At 27.0% G+C, this 25,388-nt stretch overlaps 1 protein-coding gene and 1 long non-coding RNA gene across 2 annotated transcripts; both read right to left on the bottom strand.

Moving 5' to 3' along the window:
• Positions 1-1,974: 1,974 nt before the first annotated feature.
• Positions 1,975-23,389, bottom strand: LOC135923527 (uncharacterized). The gene is made up of 5 exons (XM_065458325.1): positions 23,093-23,389; positions 22,989-23,052; positions 5,075-5,799; positions 4,490-4,618; positions 1,975-2,640 (listed from the first exon to the last, which is right to left on the bottom strand). Exons 1-5 carry the CDS (start codon positions 23,386-23,388, stop codon positions 2,127-2,129), a joined length of 1,728 nt encoding a protein of 575 aa, XP_065314397.1. The 5' UTR covers position 23,389; the 3' UTR covers positions 1,975-2,126.
• LOC135925006 (uncharacterized) lies at positions 10,775-11,689 on the bottom strand. The gene is made up of 3 exons (XR_010571491.1): positions 11,645-11,689; positions 11,486-11,602; positions 10,775-11,442 (listed from the first exon to the last, which is right to left on the bottom strand). It is a non-coding gene; the product is annotated as an uncharacterized LOC135925006 (long non-coding RNA).
• Positions 23,390-25,388: the final 1,999 nt, after the last annotated feature.

Genomic DNA, 25,388 nt, shown 5'->3' with positions numbered 1-25,388 from the left:
AAATAATTTATTATTCGTATTCGATTATTTAATTAGATTCGAATTATTCGAATCGAATATTCGAATTATTTTTGAATAGGCCTAACCTATAGTATAAAAAAATATTTTTTAATTAGTTTTTTGTCTATGAAGTCGTAAACTCTATTCTAATTTTTTCATCTCATATAGAATGACAATAGTAATGCTTATCTAAAATTTTTATAAAAATCGGAGGTGACCATTTTCTTTATGAGAATTTAGATTTCATTCAGGGAATAAATGGTCTAAAAAAATTTTAAAAAAAATATTATTTTCTAAAAAAAGTATAGACTTATAATTGCGTAATTTTTAATCAACTATTAATTTAATGATTATAGACATTTGCAAAAAAAAAATTTCATGCTTTGACCTTATATATCTTCAAAAGTATAAAATCTAGGAGGTTAAATTATGCTTAAATATAGATTACATGAGTCTGCATACAATCTTTTATAAAAATCGAAAGGAGTATGCCGAAAATCATGCTTTATTAATCGTCTCAGAATTAATATCATTTCATGATATTAAGCTAGCAACTCTTGTTTTTTTATGTTTAAAAATGGAAATTTTTTTTAATAAAATGACGTTAATTTATAAGAGAGCACCATCTATTTAAACGATTTTTATTTTTTAATTTTAAAAATAATAAAAAAAACCAAGGGTGGCCTAATTTTAAATAATTTTTACAAATAAATAAAAAAATATTAAATTCAAGGAAATTTGGACAGCGAAACACATAGAGCTTATTCAGGTTTATAATTTATAACGTAAACATAAGCCCCAACATTGTTAATTTAAATCTTTTTTATATTTATAAAATGACACCTAATTTTTTAGCATCATTATTTTATGGCTTATCTTAATTTTTATCAAAAAAGAGAGCAGGCTGAAAATTATTGATTTGTGGAATTACTCTCACTAGTTCAAGATTGAAATAGAAAATGTACTTTCAATTTTAACCGATACCAGTGGCAGATACTCAAAAAAAAATAATTAATTTTCATAAATTTTTTTAAAAAAATTCATGTAAAAATTTCCCGATAAAAAAAAAGAAATAAAGATAGCGCTATATTTATTTCTTATTTCTTGAAATTTATTTATTTTACTTTTATAAATTAATTAAAATTAAAAATGATATAATTGGTGTAAATTATGTCTGCTTTTTAAAAAGTATTACATATTTATAAGTCAAAATTCTTATTTAAAAATAATGAAGAATGCCAGTATATTTTTATTTTAGTTGCGTTCGGCTTTCATTTGATAAACTATTATTAGTTATAAAAAATAATCACCCATTGGAAACAGAACTAGCTAAGGCTGACAAAATTTACTGGTTAATTTTCTGAAAAATATAGATCAAATCTTGATAGTCTTTTAAAGGAGTTTTCGGGGGGGGGGGGGGGGGGGGGCTGTTTTATTTATAATATATATAAAGAATGATAGTTTCAGAGATATTAATTTTTCAAAATACTTATTCGATTATATTCCTAAAAACACAATTAAAAAATTTATATTCATGCCTAGTGATTTTTTGAAAAAGTCCGTCACGCCCAATTATGGTCGGTAATTCGTTCACTCACGATGTGACCCTTCTATCACGAAGAGTTTCAAGACCCGCGCCTACCTCTAATTACCATTATTTTGAATTCAAATTAATTTATATTCCTTAACCCTAGTCTAGGTTCAAATTCCTTGAATCCAGGTATGATCCAAAACATTTTTTGCAATTTTTTAAACTAATGAATGGGTTTTATCTTTCTAGCTATATAAAAATATATCATCCTATTTTTTATGCATAAATTTCTCATTAAATGGCATGGTAGACATATTTTATTAATATTAATTGTAAAAAAATATTCAACTATAATAGATGTTCGATTATAAATTAAGAATATCTTCTTTAAAAAAAGATTTGATTACAATTTTTTAAAAATTCACAATTTATATAAAGCTCGCTTTAACATACGATTTAAATTTTTTATAATTGATTTACTTTATTATTTAATAATTAGAGATTGAAAAATGCCGCACAACTTAGGTAAGTGATATTAGTATACATATATATAATAAATTGATTACTGTTTATATCAGAGAAAATAAAAATCAAATTATTCAAAAGGTACGTTCTTTAAACAAGGTGGCCCTTCATCTCCATAATTTTCGTGACGCAAAATATCTTCAGCGAGCATATCATTATTAACCATTTCCTTTTTACTATGTGTAATAACATTATTTAAGGGATGTGGGGGGTAAGATGGTACAGGAAAAGGAACGTATATAGGTTGCATCATATAAGGTAATTGAGTGGCGAAAGTTAAAAGATTCAAATTTAAGGCGTCAGAATTTCGCCCCGCTTTTACAAATTTTTCCATGCCTTGTTTCATTTTATTTTTCAAATTTTCACTATTAATACCCGAATAATTGCTACTGACATTTTTGATAGGTTCTCCCCTGACTAATGTTTTTATCATATCGTCGATTCCTTGGCGATTATTAATAGAATCATCGCTAATTGTGGATGGTCTGTTGTTTCGTTTTTTAAATTTTTGGTTGTTTTGGTAGGCATTAGGCAAATGCTTATCATTGGTGGGATTCCGTGCGAGAAATTGGTGTGCTTGTTGGCTTACATAATTTTGTCAATTTCATATAAAAATATAGTAGTAAAATAATTAAATTAATAATCTTGAGATTTATTAACCCACAGACGCCCGTTACATATATGCAACGCTTATTTTTCATTATATCTTAAAGAATTTATATAATTTCTCCAAATTTGGTCATAATAAATAAAAAGGATCTAAAAATATATTTCAATAAAATCTCAAGTCTTAATATTAATTTGTTCTTAAAAAATAGCTATTTTATAAATAACTTAGAATCCATTCGATATTTGAAAATCAATTATTTTTTGACATCACTCTCCTATATAAATCAGGAGGTATTGGTATTCGCTCTTCATTTACACTTTCATTATCCACCTTCATTTCCTCAAGGTTAGCTGCTCAAGCCAATTTTGATCCCATAAATGATAATGTTGTATCTAAGTCTAGGTCTGGAGAAATAGAATATCAATGTTATTTATCCAATCAAACGTCCAACATCTATAAAAACCGCTCTGGTTTTCTCGTTTAATGCTAATTTTCCAGGTTTACTCGGTATACCAATTTTTCTTCTGATACCTATTCTCCGTTTTTTATGCTCCCCTGCATCGCTATTCGTAAGATCCATTTTTATCATGTCATCCTTTATCAATAATTCACGTTGTCTTGGGTTTTTTCGAGGTCTAGATCTCCTTATTTCCATTAAGGTACTCTTACTCAATCATCTTTCGTTCGATATAGCCAGATTACCGTATCTTATTATTCTAATCCAAAGTTACTTATCTATTAGAGTGGACAACAACTTATCAGGATGGAAGTCACCCCTAGTTATAATCTTGGTTTGGATTTATCAGCAGATCAATTTAGAATATCAATAGCCCCGCACCTCAGTTTCTATGTTTTAACGCTTACCATATGTGTAGATTGTAGTCAGCCTATCACCGTAAAAGCATACCAATCCTAACATTATAATTATTCCTCAGGATGTCCGAACTATCATTGAAAAGGATAAATTCATTCTATCTAAGAGCCTATCGAGCTTTTCCCCATAATAATCAAAGAAACAATGGTATAACTCTCATACCTTATGCAAATGACCACCTCATGGCGATTCGTATGCATAAACTTTTTTCACGAAATCAAAATGATCATCCCAGGCGGAAATTTTAAACAGAAACAAATATTCACATTTATATAAAATTCTCTTCATTCCAATACTCATATTCAAGTAATGGGGAACTCGAACGAAGGTTTATACCAAAGCAACATATCTTTTGAGGTCTGTCGATTGATTTCATCCGCATTCTCAGCGCTATGGGATAAATCATTACCAATTATTTTTGCTCCTTTGCTTTATATATTTTCAAATGCTAATATATATTTAATTTATTTTTAAAAAACTTTAAATTAACTGTAAATGATAGATAAATATGGCTTTAAAAAAAATTAAGAGTATTAAATTAAAAAATTAATTTCAGGATTAACTTGGAAAAATAAAAAACTAACAATTATTTCAGTTACAAACTAAAAAGGAAAACGATTTTGAGTTGTAATTTTTATTCAAAAAAATTAATGAATAATTATGATTTAAATCAATTTGATAAACTATGTTAACCCTAGTAAAAATTGACGCTTAGATCATTATTTTGAAGCCTGCTTATATACCCTTTTCTTAATGGGTTAATTAGATATAAAAACCGGTAAAATTTGATTGCTAGGATTAAGCGTTGTGTAGATAAAAGAGATATAAAAACCGGCAGTTGACAAGCTTAAAATATTTTCTACTTGTGCAAATTTTTAATAACGCTACTGATATAAATTAACCATTAACAATATAATTCTATCAAAAAATAATAATAAATGAAATTCACCATGATTTGTTTATTTGGGGTTTGCGTAAATTTTTTTTAAAACTTCTCTCTTGTTCATCGTCAGAAAAATCTTTACATTCATCAGGAGGCTCGATGTCATTTTTCCATGATGCATCTGATCCTTTAATCCTTAATAATATTAATTTATAAAATGCAATATAAAAATATGATGTAATCATAGAATCATTTTTATAAATAGCTCATTTGCTTTATTCTAATCTTCCTTATAGTGTTTTATTAAAAGTTGGATATATACAATAATATCCGAATGTATTAAACTATTTAAGTAAAAAACTACATATTAGATTAGAGGTCTGCAATGGGCGAGGTTTTAACTCGCTTCTATATTTTTTCACTCGCCATTGTTTTAAAAAAATTTAACGTGTCCAACGTTTAAAATTACTTGATTGATTGGTTTGGCTCTTTATAATTTTTTACTTAACCTTATAAAATATGCATTATGATATAATAAAATAAATTTTAATCGCTCCTTTTTCCGAGAAATATTAAATTATTGTTTTATAACTATTTAACCCCTCCGCCAGTTGCACACCTCTATGTCAAATCACCTTTTTAAAATTATACTTTAAGAATTGAGAGGGAAACAAAAATCTTGTATATTCCTTAATAAATGGAGCATAATATATAATTTCTCCAAGTTTATAAGTAATTTGCTCTGGTTCAGTGTCGATATCCATAATTGTATGTGTATCACAGGAGATTGGAAATAAAACTTGATCACCCGCATTATCGTCTATATGAGAGGGTATATCATTTGATGGAATGTTGGCCCCCTCATCCGACGATATTATCACTTCATCTTTCATATCGATTATATTAGCATCATTATTAACATTATCGTAGATGTCTGTATGAGTGGTTACATCTTTTGATAGAATGTTAGCCCCCTCATCCGACAATATTATCACTTCATCTTTCATATCGATCATATTATCATCATTTTTAACACCATCTGTTTTTCCATTTTCGAAGCAGTCGTCGATCGTCGAAATTTTTGAAGATACCGTTTGCCCGAGTATAACAACGTACAATGGGGATGTGACTGGCCCAAAGATTTCTAGAATAGGCCCTAAGGGTTGTCTATGAGAGTTGAAGAGGACAGAGCCTTCGCCTAAAGCTGGTTTATCGATCATCGAAGATACAACTACCGTGTTATCACCTACAAATGAATGCACGCGCCCAAATTGCATTAAATGTATATCAGAACTTAAAGCATCTTTAGGTAAGGGTTCGGTATATACCTCCTTTAAAATCTTGTTGAAATCCCTCCGCATTTCCTCAAACAGATCCTATTTTGTTGTAAATTATAAATATTTCAATGATTAAAAGTATTAAAAATCTTATTAAATAATATGGAAATTTTCTCAATTATTTTGTATTTGAGAGATACTTCTGTTACACTTATTTTGTTATCTTTATCATTCAATCAATTGTGTCAAATCTAATAGATTAAATACAATTTTTTAAAATCTTTTCCAAGCGTGTAATGTTTATTCATTTTATTGCATTTTAAAAGATGAAGATCTTTGAGAACACTTAAACAGCTTATAATAAAAAGTTGTGCATGACTATACCTAATATGGCTAAAGCCTGAATCAAACAAGATTTTAACTAGACTATATTACTAAATATGAAGAAAGATCCAGCCATATGGTTACTGTTATAAAATTCATAAAATAATTTTAGAGTCTTGATAAAAAGATTTGATAATTATTAAATTTTCAAAAATAAAGAAATACATCTATGAAATTATATAATTCAATTATTGAATAAATAACTTAATTTATAAGAGTATGGCATATATAAAAAATTATTATATTATGTTTCTAGAGAGGGTTTGAGGGCATAATCTTAAAAAATAGAAGGCCAAAAATCGAGTATGCCTAGATAAAATTTCCTAAAAAAGTTGGATATTTCGAGTGTGCACAAGTTTTTCAATTTTAAAGCCCTGATTCCGCTGGAAACATATTCCAATATCTTTAGAATACCTACCCAATAAATTTGAGATAATTTTGCGGAAAACTATTAAGAACTATTTTTTTGCATTATTCGCATTCGATTTTTAACTTAGGTTAAACGAATTAAAATTTATTATTTGCATTCAACTCTAATTATTCGAAAAATTTGTTTTTGCAGAACTATAAAATTACAGAAAAATTATTGTATTATAATAAATCTATGATAAAGAATATGCGATGATGTAATAACGAAATCAATGCATATTAATTTAATTTACATAAGTTAGATTGAGGTTATCAATAGAAACGACAAATGTTAATAATGCTTATTCGTACTATTTTATTCGATTAGGGTTATTTAAAACGAATCAAATTTCGATGTGTTTTTGAAAAGGCTAATTTATATTAATTTTTATATTATAGATTTCCCATATAAATTTAAAAAAACGATCTAAAATTCACAAGGTATTTATATCAGGGGGCAAATTCTAAAAAAATTGTATTTGATTATAAATACAAATACACTTAAAGAAGGTATTTGAATATAAATACAAATACGTTTTAAAAAAATGTTTTAAATATAAATACTAAATACCTATAAAATATTTTCAAAAAAGTATTTAAATACAAATATTTTGACGAAAACTTTTTGCACAAATAAATACTTTGACGAAAACTTTTTGCAAATCCATTTTTTTTATCACAGCATCAATTTATTTTTTACTTAAATAATTTTTATATTACCAATTTCTAAAATTATATCTGCAGTAATATGCAAACATTATAAATATAATATTTATTATTACAGCAGTATATCAGAAATTATGTAATAATTTCAAAAAATATAATTAACATCATGGTTTTGCAGATCGTATATTAAATCGCTAAAGGATGAAATCGCTCCATTTACGATTTTGGTTTTATTTTTTAGTAGATATTACATTTAGCTTGATCACTATATTTATATTATAAATTTTTGTTTTAAAAAATAATCCATAAGTCTTTATAATTTAAAAAAAAAGTATTTATATTTCGTCTGATGGTGAAATCATAATAAATACAAAATACTACTTATTTTTTATTATTTAAAACAAATACTAAATACTTTCTAAAATATTCAAATAAATATTAAATGCAAAAAAAGTATTTTATTTTAATTATAAGTATTAGTGTTACTACCCAACCCTGCTTTATATAGACTAGAATGATTCTGGCAATAATCTAGGCTCCAGAGGAAAAAGAAAGACTCTTTTTTAAATAATCTAATTACTTTATCTATTGGAATAAAATGTAATTAAAAAATTAATTGGTGATTTCATGTAAAATTCACCAACAAATTGATCGATTTTTTTTTAATTAATGATGCTTGGTGCATTAGTTATATACTACCCAAATTTATAAATAAGCCAGTTTTTATTTCTGGGATGCAATGTAATATTAAACGCTTAAATATTTATTTTTGAGTGCGCTAGATGCCATTGAAGTTCGACAATTTTGGACTATTAAAATGTCAAACGTTTCATTCGTTGAAAAAGTATTTATTTTTATTTAATGCAATTGACATAAATTTATTTCTTATAGATGCCTTAACCTATTCTAATTAATTTTGGCCCATCATTCTATTCGGATTTATAATCATATGTTTTTACTAAATCATTTATGCAACGTTGACCACATAAGGGTTCAAAAAAACAATTTCTCTAAAAAAATTATATAAAAAAAATTTGGCATATTTTATTATAAATTTTTTTTGTATTCTTACTAAACAAAAATACTATTTTTTCATCATAATATTTATATTACTTATAAAAAAAATATTCATAATTTTATTCTTATTCTCATTATATTTTTTCATTTTAATATAAAAATTATTTATTATCTCTAATTATACCTCCTAATGCTACTTTAGTTAGTGATGAAGAGATGAAAACGATCTAGCTGAAACACAGAATCTTCCACTGCAGGTGAAATCAAAATCCAATATCCAGCAGACATTGATATTGTCTCAGAAACCTCAATATCAACAAAATAAGAAAGCAAATTAAATTTTCGAAATAATTTAAAATGAAGAAAAATTGATCCAATTTACATATCAAAACCTACTGATAATGATAATGAATTATTATCGAATTTCAATTTGATTTGATCGGAAAAACTCCAATAGAAATATTTGAATTATTTTTTGATCAAGAAATGTATTCACTGCTTATGGATCAATCACATAATTATTATACAAAACAATAGACCAAATCATTTTTTGCTGACTGAATATCATTCCTTACTGCAAGATACATTTCGCGATTTCAAAAGGAATCTACATTTATCTAATAACTCAACTTTTGATAAAGAAGATAATCTGTATAAAGTCCGCCCATATTTAAATTTACTAAATAAAAGTTTCAACAATTCGGTATATTTTTACATAATTTATGCATAGATGAGCAAATAATCTCGTATCGAGGAATATATTCCTTTAAAATGTTTATCAAAGGTAAACCCATTCGATTTGAATATAAATCATTAACCCTGCTTACTCCAATGAATATATATTTTCATTTAATATATCAAGGTAATAATAAAAGCCCAATGGCTTCGAATCTTGGATTAGGCGGTACGGTTATTACAAATTTAAGTACCTTCTTTGCATTCTATTTATTTCTATAAATTTTTTTACACTCTAAGGTTTTTATCATATTTGAAACATCTTGGATTTTTCGCAACTGGGACTATAAGAAATATTAAAAATTTTCTCCTAGAAACAATTAAAGTTATGGCAAAAAAAAATTAGAGGGGCTATTACGACTACCGATTTGAAAAGACATATGAAATATTTGTAGTTCGATGGAATGATAGTTCTGTGGTGACAGTTGCATCAATATGTAAAGCTCTTAGCACTCTATGCAACGTATCAAGATTCTCTCGAATGTTTTTCAAAAATAAAAATTACACAACCTAATCTAATAAATTGCTAAAATTCCCATATAGGTAGCGTTGATCTGTGCGATAACCTAGTGTCAACATATAGAATATGAGGTAAAAATGGTGGTGGCCTAAGCGATGTAACAGTAGTAAATTCATGGAAGTTATGGAATCGAGTGAATCCTGATGATACCCTCTTACACTCGACACGGAACAACAAATTTAGTTTAACCCTTCACTACAAAGGTGGAAAAAACTCCCTTAACTACAAAGGTGGGGTCATATTTTACCCCAAAATTTGATTAGCTATATCTCAGAATATATTAAAAATTGAGATCTAAAATTTTGAGTATATATTTTGGAGATAATAAATACAAAATCTTAGATTAATATTTACTTCCAAAAAAAAGTTAGACAAATTTTCCTAAAGTTACTGAAATAAAATTTTCTTTTTGAGTACTTCCTTTAATTATGGTATTATCACTAAATAAAATTCAAAAAATGCAAATTTCATTAAATCAATGTTGAATAATGATAATTACATAAATTTTATAAAAAAATATCATATATCAAAAAAAATATTAATGATCATATATCATGTAAAATTTTGAGATAACATTCGCGGCAAATTGTATGCATATGATCTTTACAAATAAATTTTGAACAATTTAAGCAAATTAATGTATCTTTCACCCTTGGACACTCATAACATCTTCCCTTTTTATTTATTGGAATATGTTTTTCATCAATTATGTTGAGAACGGCCCCTATGTTGTTACGTAATAGTCTACATATACGAGGGTTCTCGTATCTACTGGTCATAAATGGAGTTATCAGTTCCATAGCTAATAATTTTATAAATTTAGACCTTTTTATAGTCAACAAATTATTGGCTTTATAAACTATAAGGGCATATATTATTGAAATATTTATCATAGTATAAAAAATGGTAAGTGGCCATCTATTTGATCTCCTAGATATGGAATATATTGAGCAAAGTTGATCCACTACATCAACTCCTGCTTTGGTTAAATTATAAAAAGTTATAATTTCTGGTTTTAACAATTCACCAGTTGTTACATCAATTTTATTATCATAATGTAGTGTTGAAAGCAACACTACCTTCTTATACCTTTTTGGTATATATGAAACAATAGTAGTATTTTCTTTGAATCCAAATAAACTTGAATATATTTCTCTTTTTTTATTGAAAAATAATGCAGGTAACTGCTTTTTATTTTTTTTAATAGTCCCTACTTTTGTTAGGGAATATGAAGATAATAAATAATTAGCTAATTCATAGCTAGTAAACCAATTGTCCATTGTAATATTTCTATTACTTTTTGAAATTGGTTGAATTAGTCTTTCAACTACATCAAATGGCTTGTTTGACAATTTATATGGCCCTTCTGGCTGATTGCCAGTATATAATTCTGTTTTTAATGTATAAAAAGTTCTAGAATCAACTAGAGCATATATTTTCAGTTTATTTGGCATATATTGCCTAAATGGACATTTTCCTTTGAATGCAGGAAGCATTTCATCAATAGTAACATATTGTCCAACAGAATAAGAATTATCATTAAAAATATCAAAAATTTCTCTAATATGTGTTGCTTTATCAAGTGCTTTCCTTGTATTTCTTGTATTCATATCATCAAATCTAAGCACTTTCAATAGAAATTGGAATCTATTTATATTCATAGTATATCTAAATATATCAACACCAAATCCATCTTTATTCCATAAATCTCTTATATTTTGATATTTATAAACTCCGGCTATCATTAGCAAACCAACTAAGGCATTCAATTCATTTTCATCCATTTTGGCGTGATAAACAGAGTCATCTTTTTCAATGGACTCAATCTTTTGATTTTTATATTTTAAAACTAAATCTGTAATTAGGTGAAATGAATAATTTGAGGCTTTCTAATGGTGATTTTGCATTTTTTGCATGAGATTTAACCCCTGGCAAACATGATATTATATTATGGGATCTTGTCCTTTTTTGTGTTGGGCATTCCATATTCCATTTAGTTTTTCCATCTTTACCTTCATATTTTTATATAATTTATTAAAGACTAGCATATTTTACTGTAACAATATTTATAGCTATCTTCACACACATCACTATCTATATTGTCCTCCTCTGTCTCCAAGTTGTGATTGCTGTTATACAAATAATCATCATCTGACTCAAAATCTACTTCACCTATATAAATTTTATAAATATCAAATATTAAATAGAAAATACTTCCAGAACTTGATGATATTAAATTTTCCATATGCTAATTTTATAGTATTTTACTCCACAAGAAAAAAAATTAGTATAAAATTTTAAAATTTTGAGTAACAATATAACAATGAAAAATTTACAAATAAAATTTTTTTTTTCAATTTTATATATTAGTTTGTAATATACAATAATATTTATCAATAAAAAAAAATTGTGAAAAAGAAAAATAATAAGTACAAAGGTGGGACGTATACTACCCCAAGCTCAACAAATTGCAAATATTTTAAAAAATATCAAATCAATTATCTTGAAATTTGGTAGGTATATTTTTTATAAGAAAATATTAAACTACTATAAAAACTAGGTCAAAATATCTTCAGGTTTTTTTATTACCAAGATTATAAAAGCCGTGGGGTATTATTTACCCCACTTTTGTAGTGAAGGGTTAAGAAAAAAGAATTAATTGGATTCTATAACTACCGGATTGGCAAGCGAGGTCAACTAGACTATAAGCAAAGGTGACAGTCTCGATCATTAAAAATAAATAAAATACTGATTTAACACTGTATTTAGTAGTAACTAAAAATAATCTTTTAGGTTATTAGGGGGGTAGGGGGGGGGGTCTATTTTATTTTAATATCCTGAAAATATTTTAATATTATTATTTTTTTAGAAAAATTGAGATAAAAATTGTTAAAATTTAACAAAAAATAATATAAGCTCCTCCAAATTTTCTGAAAATATGCTAGATTGGTTAGATTCCTTTTTTTTAAAACTTAGTACATATATTATGAGACCTTGGATGAATTTCATAGTATGATTGAAAAAAAATATTAATACTAAATCCCATTAATGAGCTAAACATGATTCTGCATTCATTTTTTAAAAATAGCACATAATTATCGAGGATGTGTATTTTAGATATCCAAAAAGTGTTTTTATGATATTGTACTAATTTACCAGTTTTTTTAAATATATATAACATTTACTATATCATCTCGATAAGCTAAACAGGATTCTATATTATTTTTTAAAATTAGAGCCTTTTTAATAGGGGTAGTGTAGTGTTGCATAATTTGATCAAAAAAGGGGCATGAGATGACTAAAATACGCTCCCTCGGACACTACGCGCCCCCTATCAAAGAAGCTTAATTTAAATTATATTAATATAGAATCGTATGATTTATAAGATTATCTAAAAATTGTTTGTTTAATTTTTTTTTAAATGGTATAACATAAAAAAAATTTTAAAAAATAATTTTTCACATGACTAGAATACGCGGCCTCTATCAAAGAAGCTTAATTTATAAAAAATGAACTTAGAATCATATATAGCTTATTAAAAGGAATCAAAAAATGAGCTCCGTGAAGTTGGTCGAACATTTGGAAGCACTAACGATGAATCATATGTCATTTTTTAGTGCTTCGTTAGTGCTTTAATCCGTATAGTAGCCGAATTTAAGGAAAAAAAGTTAAGCAAAATAAAAATTTGTGCCAACTTTACGCCTAAAAGTTGACTGAAAGCACTATCGATGAAACTTATATCATTCTTTAGTGTTTAGTTAGTAGAGGTTAGTGCTTCAATCACTTTTGTAGCCGAATTTAAGAATAAAAAGTTATTGGCGAAAAAAACAATAAACAAAAATTGGCGATGTGCCAAAACTAAAACTAGAGTAGTACTAAACATCGGGTTTTAGCCATTATTTAGTGCTTAATTAATGTATTTAAATTCCGTTATTAATTTGGTTAACCGCCATATGGAAAAAATAAAAATTATGACGTCACGATTTAAGCGTGAAGTTGGCCGAACTTTTTATATCATTCTTTAGTGCTTCGTTAGTAGAGGTTAGTGCTTCAATTACACTTGTAGCTGAATTTAAGAATAAAAAGTTATTAACGAAAAAACAAAAATAAACAAATATTTGCGACGTGCCAAAACAAAAACTAGAGTAGTTCTAAACATCCGGTTTTTGCCATTATTTAGTGCTTAATTAATGTATTTAAATTCCGTTATTAATTTGGTTAACCGCCATATGGAAAAAAGTTATAAGCTAACTAAAAATTATGACGTCACGATTTAAGCGTGAAGTTGGCCGAACTTTTTATATCATTCTTTAGTGCTTCGTTAGTAGAGGTTAGAGCTTCAATCACATTTGTAGCCGAATTTAAGAATAAAAAGTTATTAACGAAAAAACAAAAATAAACAAATATTTGCGACGTGCCAAAACAAAAACTAGAGTAGTTCTAAACATCCGGTTTTTGCCATTATTTAGTGCTTAATTAATGTATTTAAATTCCGTTATTAATTTGGTTAACCGCCATATGGGAAAAAGTTATAAGCTAAATAAAAATTATGACGTCACGATTTAAGCGTGAAGTTGGCCGAACTTTTGGAAGCACTTAGTGCTTCAATCACATTTGTAGCCGAATTTAAGAATAAAACGTTATTAACGAAAAAAACAAAAATAAACAAATATTGGCGACGTGCCAAAACAAAAACTAGAGTAGTACTAAACATCCGGTTTTCGCCATTATTTAGTGCTTAATTAATGTAATTAAATTCCGTTATTAATTTGGTTAACCGCCATATGGAAAAAAAGTTATAGGCTAAATAAAAATATTGACGTCACGATTTAAGCGTGAAGTTGGCCGAACTTTCATTTTTTAGTGCTTCTTTATTAGAGTTTAGTGCTTCAATCACATTTGTAGCCGAATTTAAGAATAAAATGTTATTGGCGAAAAAAACAAAAATAAACAAATAATGGCGACGTGCCAAAACAAAAACTATAGATCAGAGGTTAAATTTTGGCCAGAAAATTATAAAAGCACTAACAATGAAATTTATATAATTCTTTAGAGCTTCCTTTGTAGAGGTTAGTGCTTCAATTAGTTTAATAGCCTAATTTAAAATAAAAAAGTTATTAACAAAATAAACAAAAAATCTATCAGCGACAAACATTTTATTTTCACCATTATTTAGTACTTATTTTGTAAAATTTAAACCCTAATTAGTTAGATTAAAAACCCCAAGTAATTAAAAAATGCATACTGTCTTTTTGCACTTAACCTATCTATTGTTTCGGTAGATCATCTGCCATATTTGAGTAATATAATGTTTCAGATGCTTATATATATTAAGGTTGCCAAAATACATGAATAGCTATAACCAAGTCACAGAATATTATTTCCACTACTGCCTAAATGGGTCCATTGAACCCCATTCTTGTGTAATAATTATATAATTTTTATTATTTTATTGTAACAACTACATTTTTTCTCCAGCATCTATTATTCTGAGGTGTCATTGAATGCTATGGTTAAAAACATTCTCAGAAATTTTTTATTCTTAATTCAAATTGTTCTTTTTACATAGTTTTATTTTATTCGAAAAAATTATGGATATATTTATTCCTATCATAAATTTTAGTTATATTAAGATCACAATATTATGAAGTACCCGTCGAACCGTGCTCAGGCCTAATTTTTTTTAAATAAATCGGGTTCGGGCCTAATATTTTTAATAAAAGGGCCGGGTAGGGTTGGGCCTAGAAATTTTTTTAAATATATCTAAATTTATGAATTATATATTGAATTTTTTATGTAAAATAAAAATATTTGATTTTATTTATATAAACTAGACATCATATAACATATGTCTTTTATTTTGAGTAATTATAAAAATTATTTTCTATATTTAAATAAATTCGGCATGGCCGGGCCGGGTTGGTAAATTCTTTAAAAAAAAATTCTGGTTCGGGCAGGGCCGGCAAAACTTTTTTAAAAAAATTTCGGACCGGGCCGGGCTTGAAAAATTAGACCCGATGCAGATCACTAATACTTATGCAGGAATTCTGAGTTACCCTGATTCGATAAATTACTGCCATATTAATCCTTCAAATTTTCTGACACCTTTCTCGACGCCTAAGAAAATTTTAGACCAAAACATTATAAAATTATATTCGATTCATAAATTTGACGTTCGTCTTTATTAAAAAAATTTTTTTAAAATTATATCAAAATTAAAATGTTTTTTACAATAATTATGGAAAGTTATTTAACTATATAAGAATGTTTCACAAATCACATTATGGAAATGTGTTACATACTATAAAAATTTACAAGTAATCAAAAAATTAACCATAGAATTTCCCACATGTGATTAATAAATCAACACTCGGCTGTAAACCATATAATAAATAGAAGCCTAACAGCTGCACACATTCCAAACAATCTTGAACCATCAAATTTATCTCAAGTAGATGGTTTAAGACCTGATGGTATGACAACCATATCTTGGGCCCTCGGCAAATCACTCATTGGGACTACACGTGTGTCTCATCATTCCCTTCAAACATAAATTTCAATTTAATAACACAGGCAGAAATTAAAAAGACAAACAAATACAAAAATTTTAAAAACTTCATATTCACTCCAGTAGTGATTTCTACTAACGGGCATTTTTTGCCTTCAACATTTATGTTTTTAAAAAATCTGTGTAATAAAATACGACTTTTCACAAATGAACCATGAGAATTCCTTTTTATTCGACAAAAAATTAAAATAGAAATTTTTAGACACAATTATGGTTCATTTTTGAGGACTCAATTATAGAGAATTTTATTTTTAATTATATAATTATAAATTATAATTTTTTAATTAGGTTTTATTACATATTTTATAATTTTATATATTTTCATATTACTTAGTGTATTACAATTTTTTATAAAGACGGTTAACCAAATTAATTACGGAATTCAAATTTACTAATTGAGCACTAAATAATGACGAAAACCGGATGTTTGGTATTACTATAGTTTTTATTTTGGCACGTCGTCATTATTTGTTTTTCGCAAATAACTTTTTATTCTTAAATTCGGCTACAAAGGTGATTGAAGAATTAACCTCTACTAAGGAAGCCCTAATATAAATTTCATCGTTATTGCTTTAATAATTTTCTGGCCATAATTTGACCTTTAAACATTTCTTTAGCGTATTACAATTTTTATAAAGACGGTTAACCAAATTAATTACGGAATTCAAATTTACTAATTGAGCACTAAATAATGGCGAAAACCGGATGTTTAGTACTACTATGGTTTTTGTTTTGGCACGTCGACATTATTTGTTTATTTTTGTTTTTTTCGAATTCGGATACAAAATTAATTAAAGCACTAACCTCTACTAAGGAAGCCCTGAAGAAAAATATATTCATCGCTAGTGCTTTCATAATTTTCTGACCTTAATTTGACCTCTAAAGATTTCTTTAGCGTATTACAATTTTTTAAAGACGGTTAACCAAATTAATTATGGAATTCAAATTTGCTAATTAAGCACTAAATAATGAGGAAAACCGGATGTTTAGTACTACTATAGTTTTTGTTTTGGCACGTCGCCATTATTTGTTTTTTTCACAAATAACTTTTTATTCTTAAATTCGGCAAAAATAATTCAAGCACTAATCTCTACTAAGAAAGCCCTAAAGAAGGATATAAATTTCATCGTTAGTGCTTTCATAATTTTCTGGCCAAAATTTGATCTCTAAATATTTCTTTAGCGTATTACGATTTTTTCATACGACGGATATCCAAATTAATTACAGAATTCAAATTTACTAATTGAGCTCTGAATAATGGCGAAAACCGGATGTTAACTACTACTATAGTTTTTGTTTTGGCACGTCGCTATTTGTTTATTTTTGTTTTTTTCGCAAATAACTTTTTATTCTTAAATTCGACAAATGTGATTGAAGCACTAATCTCTACTAACGAAGCACTAAAGAATGATATAAGTTTAATCGTTAGTGCTTACATAATTTTCCAGCCGAAATTTGACCTCTAAAAATTTCTTTAGCATTTTACAATTTTTCCATATGACAGTTAAGTAAATTAATAACGGAATTTAAATACACTAATTAAGCACTAAATAATGGCGAAACCCGGATGTTTAGTACTCCTATAGTTTTTGTTTTGGCACGTCGCCATATTTTTGTTTATTTCGCTAATAACTTTTTATTCTTAAATTCGGCTACAAATGTGATTGAAGCACTAACCTCTACTAACGAAGCACTAAAGAATAAGTTTCATCGTTAGTGCTTCCAAAAGTTCGGCCAACTTCATGCTTAAATCGTGATGTCATAATTTTTATTTAGCTTATAACTTTTTTTCCATATGGCGGTTAGCCAAATTAATAACGGAATTTAAATACATTAATTAAGCACTAAATAATGGCGAAAACCGGATGTTTAGTACTACTCTAGTTTTTGTTTTGGCACATAGCCAATATTTGTTTATTTTTGTTTTTTCACCAATAACTTTTTATTCTTAAATTCGGCTATAAAAGTGATTGAAGCACTAACCTCTACTAACTAAGCACTAAAGAATGATATAAGTTTCATCGTTAGTGCTTTCAGTCAACTTTTAAGAGTGAAGTTGGTACAAATTTTTATTTTTGCTTTTAACTTTTTTTCCTTAAATTCGGCTACTATACGGATTAAAGCACTAATAAGCACTAACGAAGCACTAAAAAATGACATATGATTCATCGTTAGTGCTTCCAAATGTTCGGCCAACTTCACGGAGCTCAAAAAATGTTAATATTATATTTTAAAATTATTTATAACTTAGTGGGCTTTTGAAAAAACACATTTTTTTGACTAAACAACGCGCCCCTACGCGTCCTCGGTGAATAATTATTTTTAATAAAAATGAAAGCATAATCATATTAAGCTAATTAAAAGGATTTAGAAAATGTTAATTTTAGTTTATAAATTTTTTATAAAGTGGGCTTTTAAAAAAACACTTTTTTATTTTTTTTTTCTCGGTAAATATACATTATTATTAAAAAATGAATACAGAATCATGTTTAGCTTTTTAAGGAAATTTAGAAAATGGTAGTATTCATTTTTTTTAAAAAGTTCTAATTATCGAAAAAAAAATTTTTTGACTAGAATACGCGCCCTCGGTAAATATACATTATTTCTAAAAAACGAATGCAGAATCATGTTTAGCTTTAAGCGTGGTCTTGTAAAAAAAAATAAAACATACAATCCATGTACAGTACCATCCCACACTATCACAATATATCTTTCATTTTTCTTCTCTTTTTGCGGCTTGCCCAAATCAAAGCATCCCCCCCCATGGATATAATAAAAAGCGAAAAATCCCAAAATAAAAACAAACCTTATCACCTAAATAACGATTAAAATCTTTTCTCTTTAAATGTCCACAGATAGGAGTTCATTGTACACGAACTCTTCCATATACATTCTTATTTATTACGAAACAAACATTACAAATATATAAATTATAAAAAAAAAACACGTGCACTCTCTTATCTCACATTATAACAAAAATATTTCTCCCTTTTCACTTTCTTCTTGCGGCCTGCCAAAGATGAAAAACAACCATAAATATGTAATAAAAAATATCAAAACGGTTTCTTTAACTCAATACATGATTCCCTTATAACCATTAACAATATTATGTACCACAACTTTCCATTTTAATCTTACATTACATTTCAACTTTTATTTATGACTAACAACTGGTAAACTCAATGAATACCAACTTTTGCCATTACAAAATGAAAGACTTAAAACCAATAAACTTGCATTTAATCAATATATCTCACTACCATCGTGTAATAATAAATAAACCAAAACAAAAAGGATACCAACAGTTCACGTACATTTTAATTTCAGTTTACTCTTTATTTTTAAATAACATTTACCCCGCAACTCCTCATAATCACGGAACACTTTTGGTGCATATTAAGAGTATCTTTCCCATTAATTTCTCCAAATTACATATATGTTACATAATTACCCTTTCACCCCGGTTACTCCCTGGGTTTTACTGTTGTCCTCAACTATTAATTCAGTGGAAAGTATATACATCTCAAAATTACAGGTTGAATTCTACAGTTGAGTCCGTCCCTTCTATTTCCCAAATTTTATCTCGAACTTTATTAGCCAGCCTCATCTTCTTAGTCTCATTTGTAGCCCCCGGTTTTGCAAAAATATTCCAAAAATTATTAAAGGGACCCAACTGAACAATCCAACTCCACCCCATGATGGTTTCCACACTTTCCTTCACCACCCATAAATCAAGATTACATCTAACCCCCAATTTGGCCTTTCCCAACACGGCAACTTTCGACCCATCAAATTGCCTGACGCACATAGCCTCTTTTACCAGTTTACCCCAAGGCCAATACTTATAAAAATTCTCCTGAGACATTAAAGAAATACTAGCCCCGGTGTCAAACAGCATCTCTATTTTTATAGTCAATCTTCAAATTAACCCTCGGACACGGACATGATCCATTTACTCTCTTTCATTAAAATGTCATATGTTTCAATCGGAGAGCCCGTGTTTCTGTCGGAAATAACAATTACATTAGAATTCACATTGTCCCCTAAATTCAACTCGGAATTTAAAGGCTTTCTACTGACAATTACATTTCTTTTAACCAGATTTATGGGACATTTTTCTCAACTAAAATTCCTGACATCCCTTCTTAGGGAATAACGGACAAGGACAATATCCCTCGGATATTGTTCCCACTTAAACCGATTAACCTCCCTCTCAGGGAAATTACGAGAATGATTACTTATTTTTATTTTCTCCCTCCCATTATCACGACTAACAATATCAGATGTTTTGTTCTAAAAATTTTTCAGATCTCTCGGAGCCCCGACTCCTATATGATTAACTTTGCAATCATATAGTCAATGCAAATTTTGAGATATTTCCATGCAGTCCACGGCCACATGTCCGGGCCTTTTAAACCTAAAACATAATCTAGCCCCGTTTATACTGACCATCTTTACATTGGCATTTCCTACTTCGGATTTCTTTAACGGAAATTCATCTTTAAACCTTTACTCTGGGACCAGGCAAGTATCCCTTTTGTGTCCCCTCCACTCGCAATGATGACAAATGGTAATCTCCTCAAATTTTTTATTTACTGACACTCCATTATTTTCCTTGTAACTATTTCTACCATTATTACTATTTTGTTCACATGTATGGCACTTCACAGAATTTCTGTTCAACCTCATCAATGCATTGATGACTTCTTTCATTTCTTTTACCTCCTGGAAAATCTTCCCTGACCTCTCCAAATCCTTCCCAGCCTTGATTTCATCTAAAACACCTTTTAGACTACTTTCCAAGTCTGCTACTTTTTTACATCAACAGCCAACACCGGAGTGTCCTTCCTAGAATTACAATACATTTCTGCCAGTACCGCAGTACGCCTTTTCACCAAAAATTTCAATATAATAATCAATAAATACATAATTACCAATATCCCAACAGTAATCAACTGCCTACCTAAATCCAACTCATTAAAGTTCTTATACATTATAACCCAAATCTTTATAAAAGAAAACCTTATCACTAAAACTATGCTCCCCACTATGCCTAAAAAAATAACCCATTTGCTCATAAACTTTCAATTAAGATCACAGCCCAATTAATTCAAATTAAATAAAAATGCTTATATAAAAAAAATATATGTATATCATACCCAGAAAAAAAAATCACAATACAATGGATAGTATTAATGCATGGTCAAAATTTATCATATAATATATATAAACAAAAATTTTGTTTTACCTTTAAAACCAAATCACGCCCACTCTTTCGATCTGTGTCACGAGCACCACTGAAAAAGCTAAGAAAAATATATACTCTTATTTGAAATCCCTTCCTACACTCAAATTACAATTTAAGGACAACTAACTCAACGAGAATCCCTTCTAAGAATTTCAAGAGAGTTATTTTGTAACTACACGATACTTTTATTATAATATTTTATTAATATGATTTTTTAATAATCAATTTTTTATAAGAAATAAAAAAGTCATAATAATCTACAATTTTATTCGAACACTATAAAAACATTTTTTTATATGAAAGAAAAAAGTAATAATCTACAATTTTATTCGAACACAAAAAAAAATATCCATATCACGTGTTCTTCTATGATAATTATAATCAAATCAACCTTATTTATTTTGGTTGATTGGGATTATGCAAAAATTAATATAAATTCATATATAAAACTACGACAGGTTTGAGCCCCAACCAGGGCACCAATTGAAGTTACGGGGCTTCAGTTACTTGTAGAATAGAAGGTGGCCAGGCTAAACATGATTCTACATTCATTTTTTAAAAATAAGGTATATTTAGTATTTACCGAGGGTGCGTATTTTTTAGTCAAAAAATTTTAATTATTGAAAAAAAAAAAATTTTTTTTAATGAATACTATCATTTTCTGAATCTCCTTGAAAAGCTAAACATAATTCTGCATTCATTTTTTAAAAATATTCTATATTTACTGAGGGCACATATTTTAGTCAAAAATATGAAAAAAAGTGTTTCTTCAAAAGCCTACTAAGTTGTAAAAATTTATAAACTTAATATTATCATTTTCTAAATCTAAATCCTTTAAGCTTAATATGATTATGCTTTCCTTTTTTAAAAAAAATAATATATATTCACTGAGGGTGCATGCATAGTTTAGTAAAAAAAAAGTGTTTTTTTCAAAAGCCCACTAAGTTATAAAAAATTTTAAATATAATATTAACATTTTCTGTACTTTTAAAGAGCTAAATATGCTTCTACATTCATTTTTAAAAATAGTGCATAATTAATGAGGGTGTATAGTGATGTGTATTAGTCATGCAAAAAAAGTTTTTTTTTTATTTCATAAATTTATTAGCCTTTTTTAAATTAAAAAAAAAGCATTTTTTTTAAATAAACTTGATAAGCTAAATACATTTCTATATTAATAATTTGTACTTTTATAATAGGGATATATAGCATATTTTAGTCACACCCTATTTATATATTGCAAAATCTATATAAACCAAAATTTTGACTACAATAAATATTAGCCAGCCTAGTGACATTATAATTAATTTAAATTATAATTTTCTAGTATTATTTAAAAAAACAATTAAACTAGGTAATAACAAAGGTCAACGGTGGGACCAACTTATTTTCATTGCAATATGGAACCATAAATAACAATGCAATTACTTTGATGAATAACCATAGTAATGGCTTATTTGAAATATGATAGCCACTTATTATATTTTATTTATATTACTTATATTATCTTAACATTATATTTATAATGTTAATTTATTAGAACTAAAATTTTAATTTTCCCCCTAAAATGTGATAAATTTAAGGGATTCCTCACCAAAAACATTAATATTGGTGACAAGTGAGATAAAATATCAGCAATGTCTGAATCTTCAAATTAATTTTTCATTTAACATTCACATAAATAAAATGATATATATCTTATATTGTGCAGTTTTAATATCTAAAATAAAATTAAAGCAAACTTCTGAAACTGGTTCATAACCTATTTCTAAAATATCATCACTTTGTGGCAATTGTTTTATTTTCCTTAAATATCATCAGAAAATAGATAAAACATTATAATTACCTAACACAATTTATTTCATTCAAGTTATCTTCATCACTGTCTAGGTATTCTGAGCTGCTAGAGGAATTACTTAGATTTCTATATTTATATATATTGTTTTGGTATTCTGGTGTCTCTGTATCACTCTCAGCAATAATAGGGATATCTGACGATCCCGAATTTGCTGAAGTGAATTGCCGTCTTTTCGAATAATTAAATAAGTCATTGTTTAATTTATTATCAGTTATATAATTAATTATTTCCTCGAGCACAAGTCGGCATTCATGTTCACTTTCAGAGATAATATTATATAGCATATGACAGAATATAAAAGTAATTACTAAGATGTCAATTTCATTATAAAATTTTAACTAATTTGGTAAATTATTGTATATAGATTATGTTAAATTAATTTAAACATGGAAAAATTCATGGCAAAGATAATTTTAATTTCGCAAAAATTATCTTTTAATTTCGATTCTTCAACAAGCATTTTTTAGGATATATGCACAAGCAGGTAATAAATAAATAGGTAAAAGCTTCTATAATTAACATTTTTTTATATATAACATCTTGTGATGTTTAAAATATAAAAAGTTTTATAACTATAATATATAATTTTATTTTAACAAAATGAAAAGATCAAAAAATAATTTAACTTTAATAATAATATCTTTATATCTTAAACAGGGTAAACTTACGATAATCAATCAATTACCATAAATTATATGAATCTAGGAAAAATCCCCGGAAATTAATCGTCCGGAAAAAATCCCCAGAAAACAATTCCCTTGGAAAATAATACCCCGGAAAAGAGTTACCACAGAAAATAATTTCCCGTTTTTTTAGATCCTATAAAATATTAAATTATTTTTAGAAACTTAAAAAAATAAGAAAAAAAAACCTCTTTAAAATTTTTGAGAAAATCAACAAAATAAAAAAAAAATTCCTGTAAAATTTTTCCAAATAAAAATTTCCCAAATAAAATTGTTAAAGAAAATTATGAATAATAACTAGTGATTTATATTAAACCTAACCAAATTATTAAATTATTATTAATTAACCCTAACCAATATAATGTATATTGTTATGGCCTTATTCCGAACCCATGTTTGGTGAAAATTAAACAACGATATTTATAATAAACAAATTGCATACCTAGTCTCTGTGATATTAAGCAAAATATTATTATAAGCTAAGTAATGATAATGTCTAGCCCAGATTTTTTATTTTGGCCCGCATTTATAAATTCATTCTTTTTTGACCTGGATCTGCACTGCTTTAATTAAATCAAAATGTTTTTTAAATTCAAATTCCCTCGAAGATTTGAGGTTTTAAATAATAAAACGAAAGTTAAATAAATATAGTTCACCTTTGCACATTTTCATCAACTTTTAGATATTTATTGAAAATCAAATTTTTATTTAAAAAAAATATTTAAATATTTATTTTTACATAAATTATTATACATTTTCATAAAGGTATTAGAAATATATTAAAAATTTTAATACCAATTGTTTTTGGTAGTGATTAATTATTTGAAAGATAGTCTTTGGATTAAGGTCTTCAACCATTTTTAAAATAAGCCCATGTAATCAATGATTTGCATCAATACTTTTTTATAATTTATAATCACATACAATTTTTAAAATAGTATTAAAATAAAAAATTCCTATTTTGTTATTTTTGTCCAGGATTCAGATTGATATTAACGTAAGGAACATACAATGTGGTAAAATGATATGTTTTTATATTATCTATTGAGATCTAGACAATGTGTGGATTATAAAAATAACCTCCCTTTTTCTAGGAAAAAAATTTGCTTTCAAATTTTTTTTTTCAATTTTAAATTGTAGAACCTCTTTCATAATTTTCATCTATTTCTATAAAAATATCATATTTTCTTTTCAAGATATCACAAGTCTATACTTTTTACGCTATTTACTAAATTATAAAATATAAAAGCTACCAGCCGATTTATCAATTCTCATATTTAAAGATTGCCCTATTTAATCGATTAAAATTTAAAAAGAAATTCTCAAAAAAAATCTCCAACGTCGAGAATAAATCAACGTACAGAAAATACAGAATATATTTTTTTTGATATATTTTCGTTATCTTAGCGGTGGGGTTATTTTTGATAATTTAAAAAATATTCGGGGAATTTTTTTTCTGTTCTTTTCCGGGGATTTATTTTCCGCTAAATTTAATTTAAAATTTAAAAAATGGGGGATTTATTTCCGAGGAAATTTTTTTTGGGGAATTATCTTCCAGGGGATGTTTTTTCATGGGATTTTTTTTCCAGAGAATTATTTTC

Source organism: Gordionus sp. m RMFG-2023, chromosome 2 (genome assembly GCF_954871325.1).
Source record: "Gordionus sp. m RMFG-2023 chromosome 2, tfGorSpeb1-WG-v2, whole genome shotgun sequence".
Lineage (NCBI taxonomy): Eukaryota > Metazoa > Nematomorpha > Gordioida > Chordodea > Parachordodidae > Gordionus > Gordionus sp. m RMFG-2023.
This window is presented reverse-complemented; position numbering and strand designations above follow the sequence as displayed.

What these genes read in the sequence shown, in the direction of transcription:
- LOC135923527 (XM_065458325.1), bottom strand. Translation starts at nt 23,388, where the DNA reads ATGCTATATAATATTATCTCTGAAAGTGAACATGAATGCCGACTTGTG. An exon ending in AATGAAATAAATTGTGTTAG is followed by an intron (nt 23,053 to 23,092) that starts GTAATTATAATG and finishes ATGATATTTAAG; the next exon opens with GAAAATAAAACAATTGCCAC. An exon ending in GTTATGAACCAGTTTCAGAA is followed by an intron (nt 5,800 to 22,988) that starts GTTTGCTTTAAT and finishes ACAACAAAATAG; the next exon opens with GATCTGTTTGAGGAAATGCG.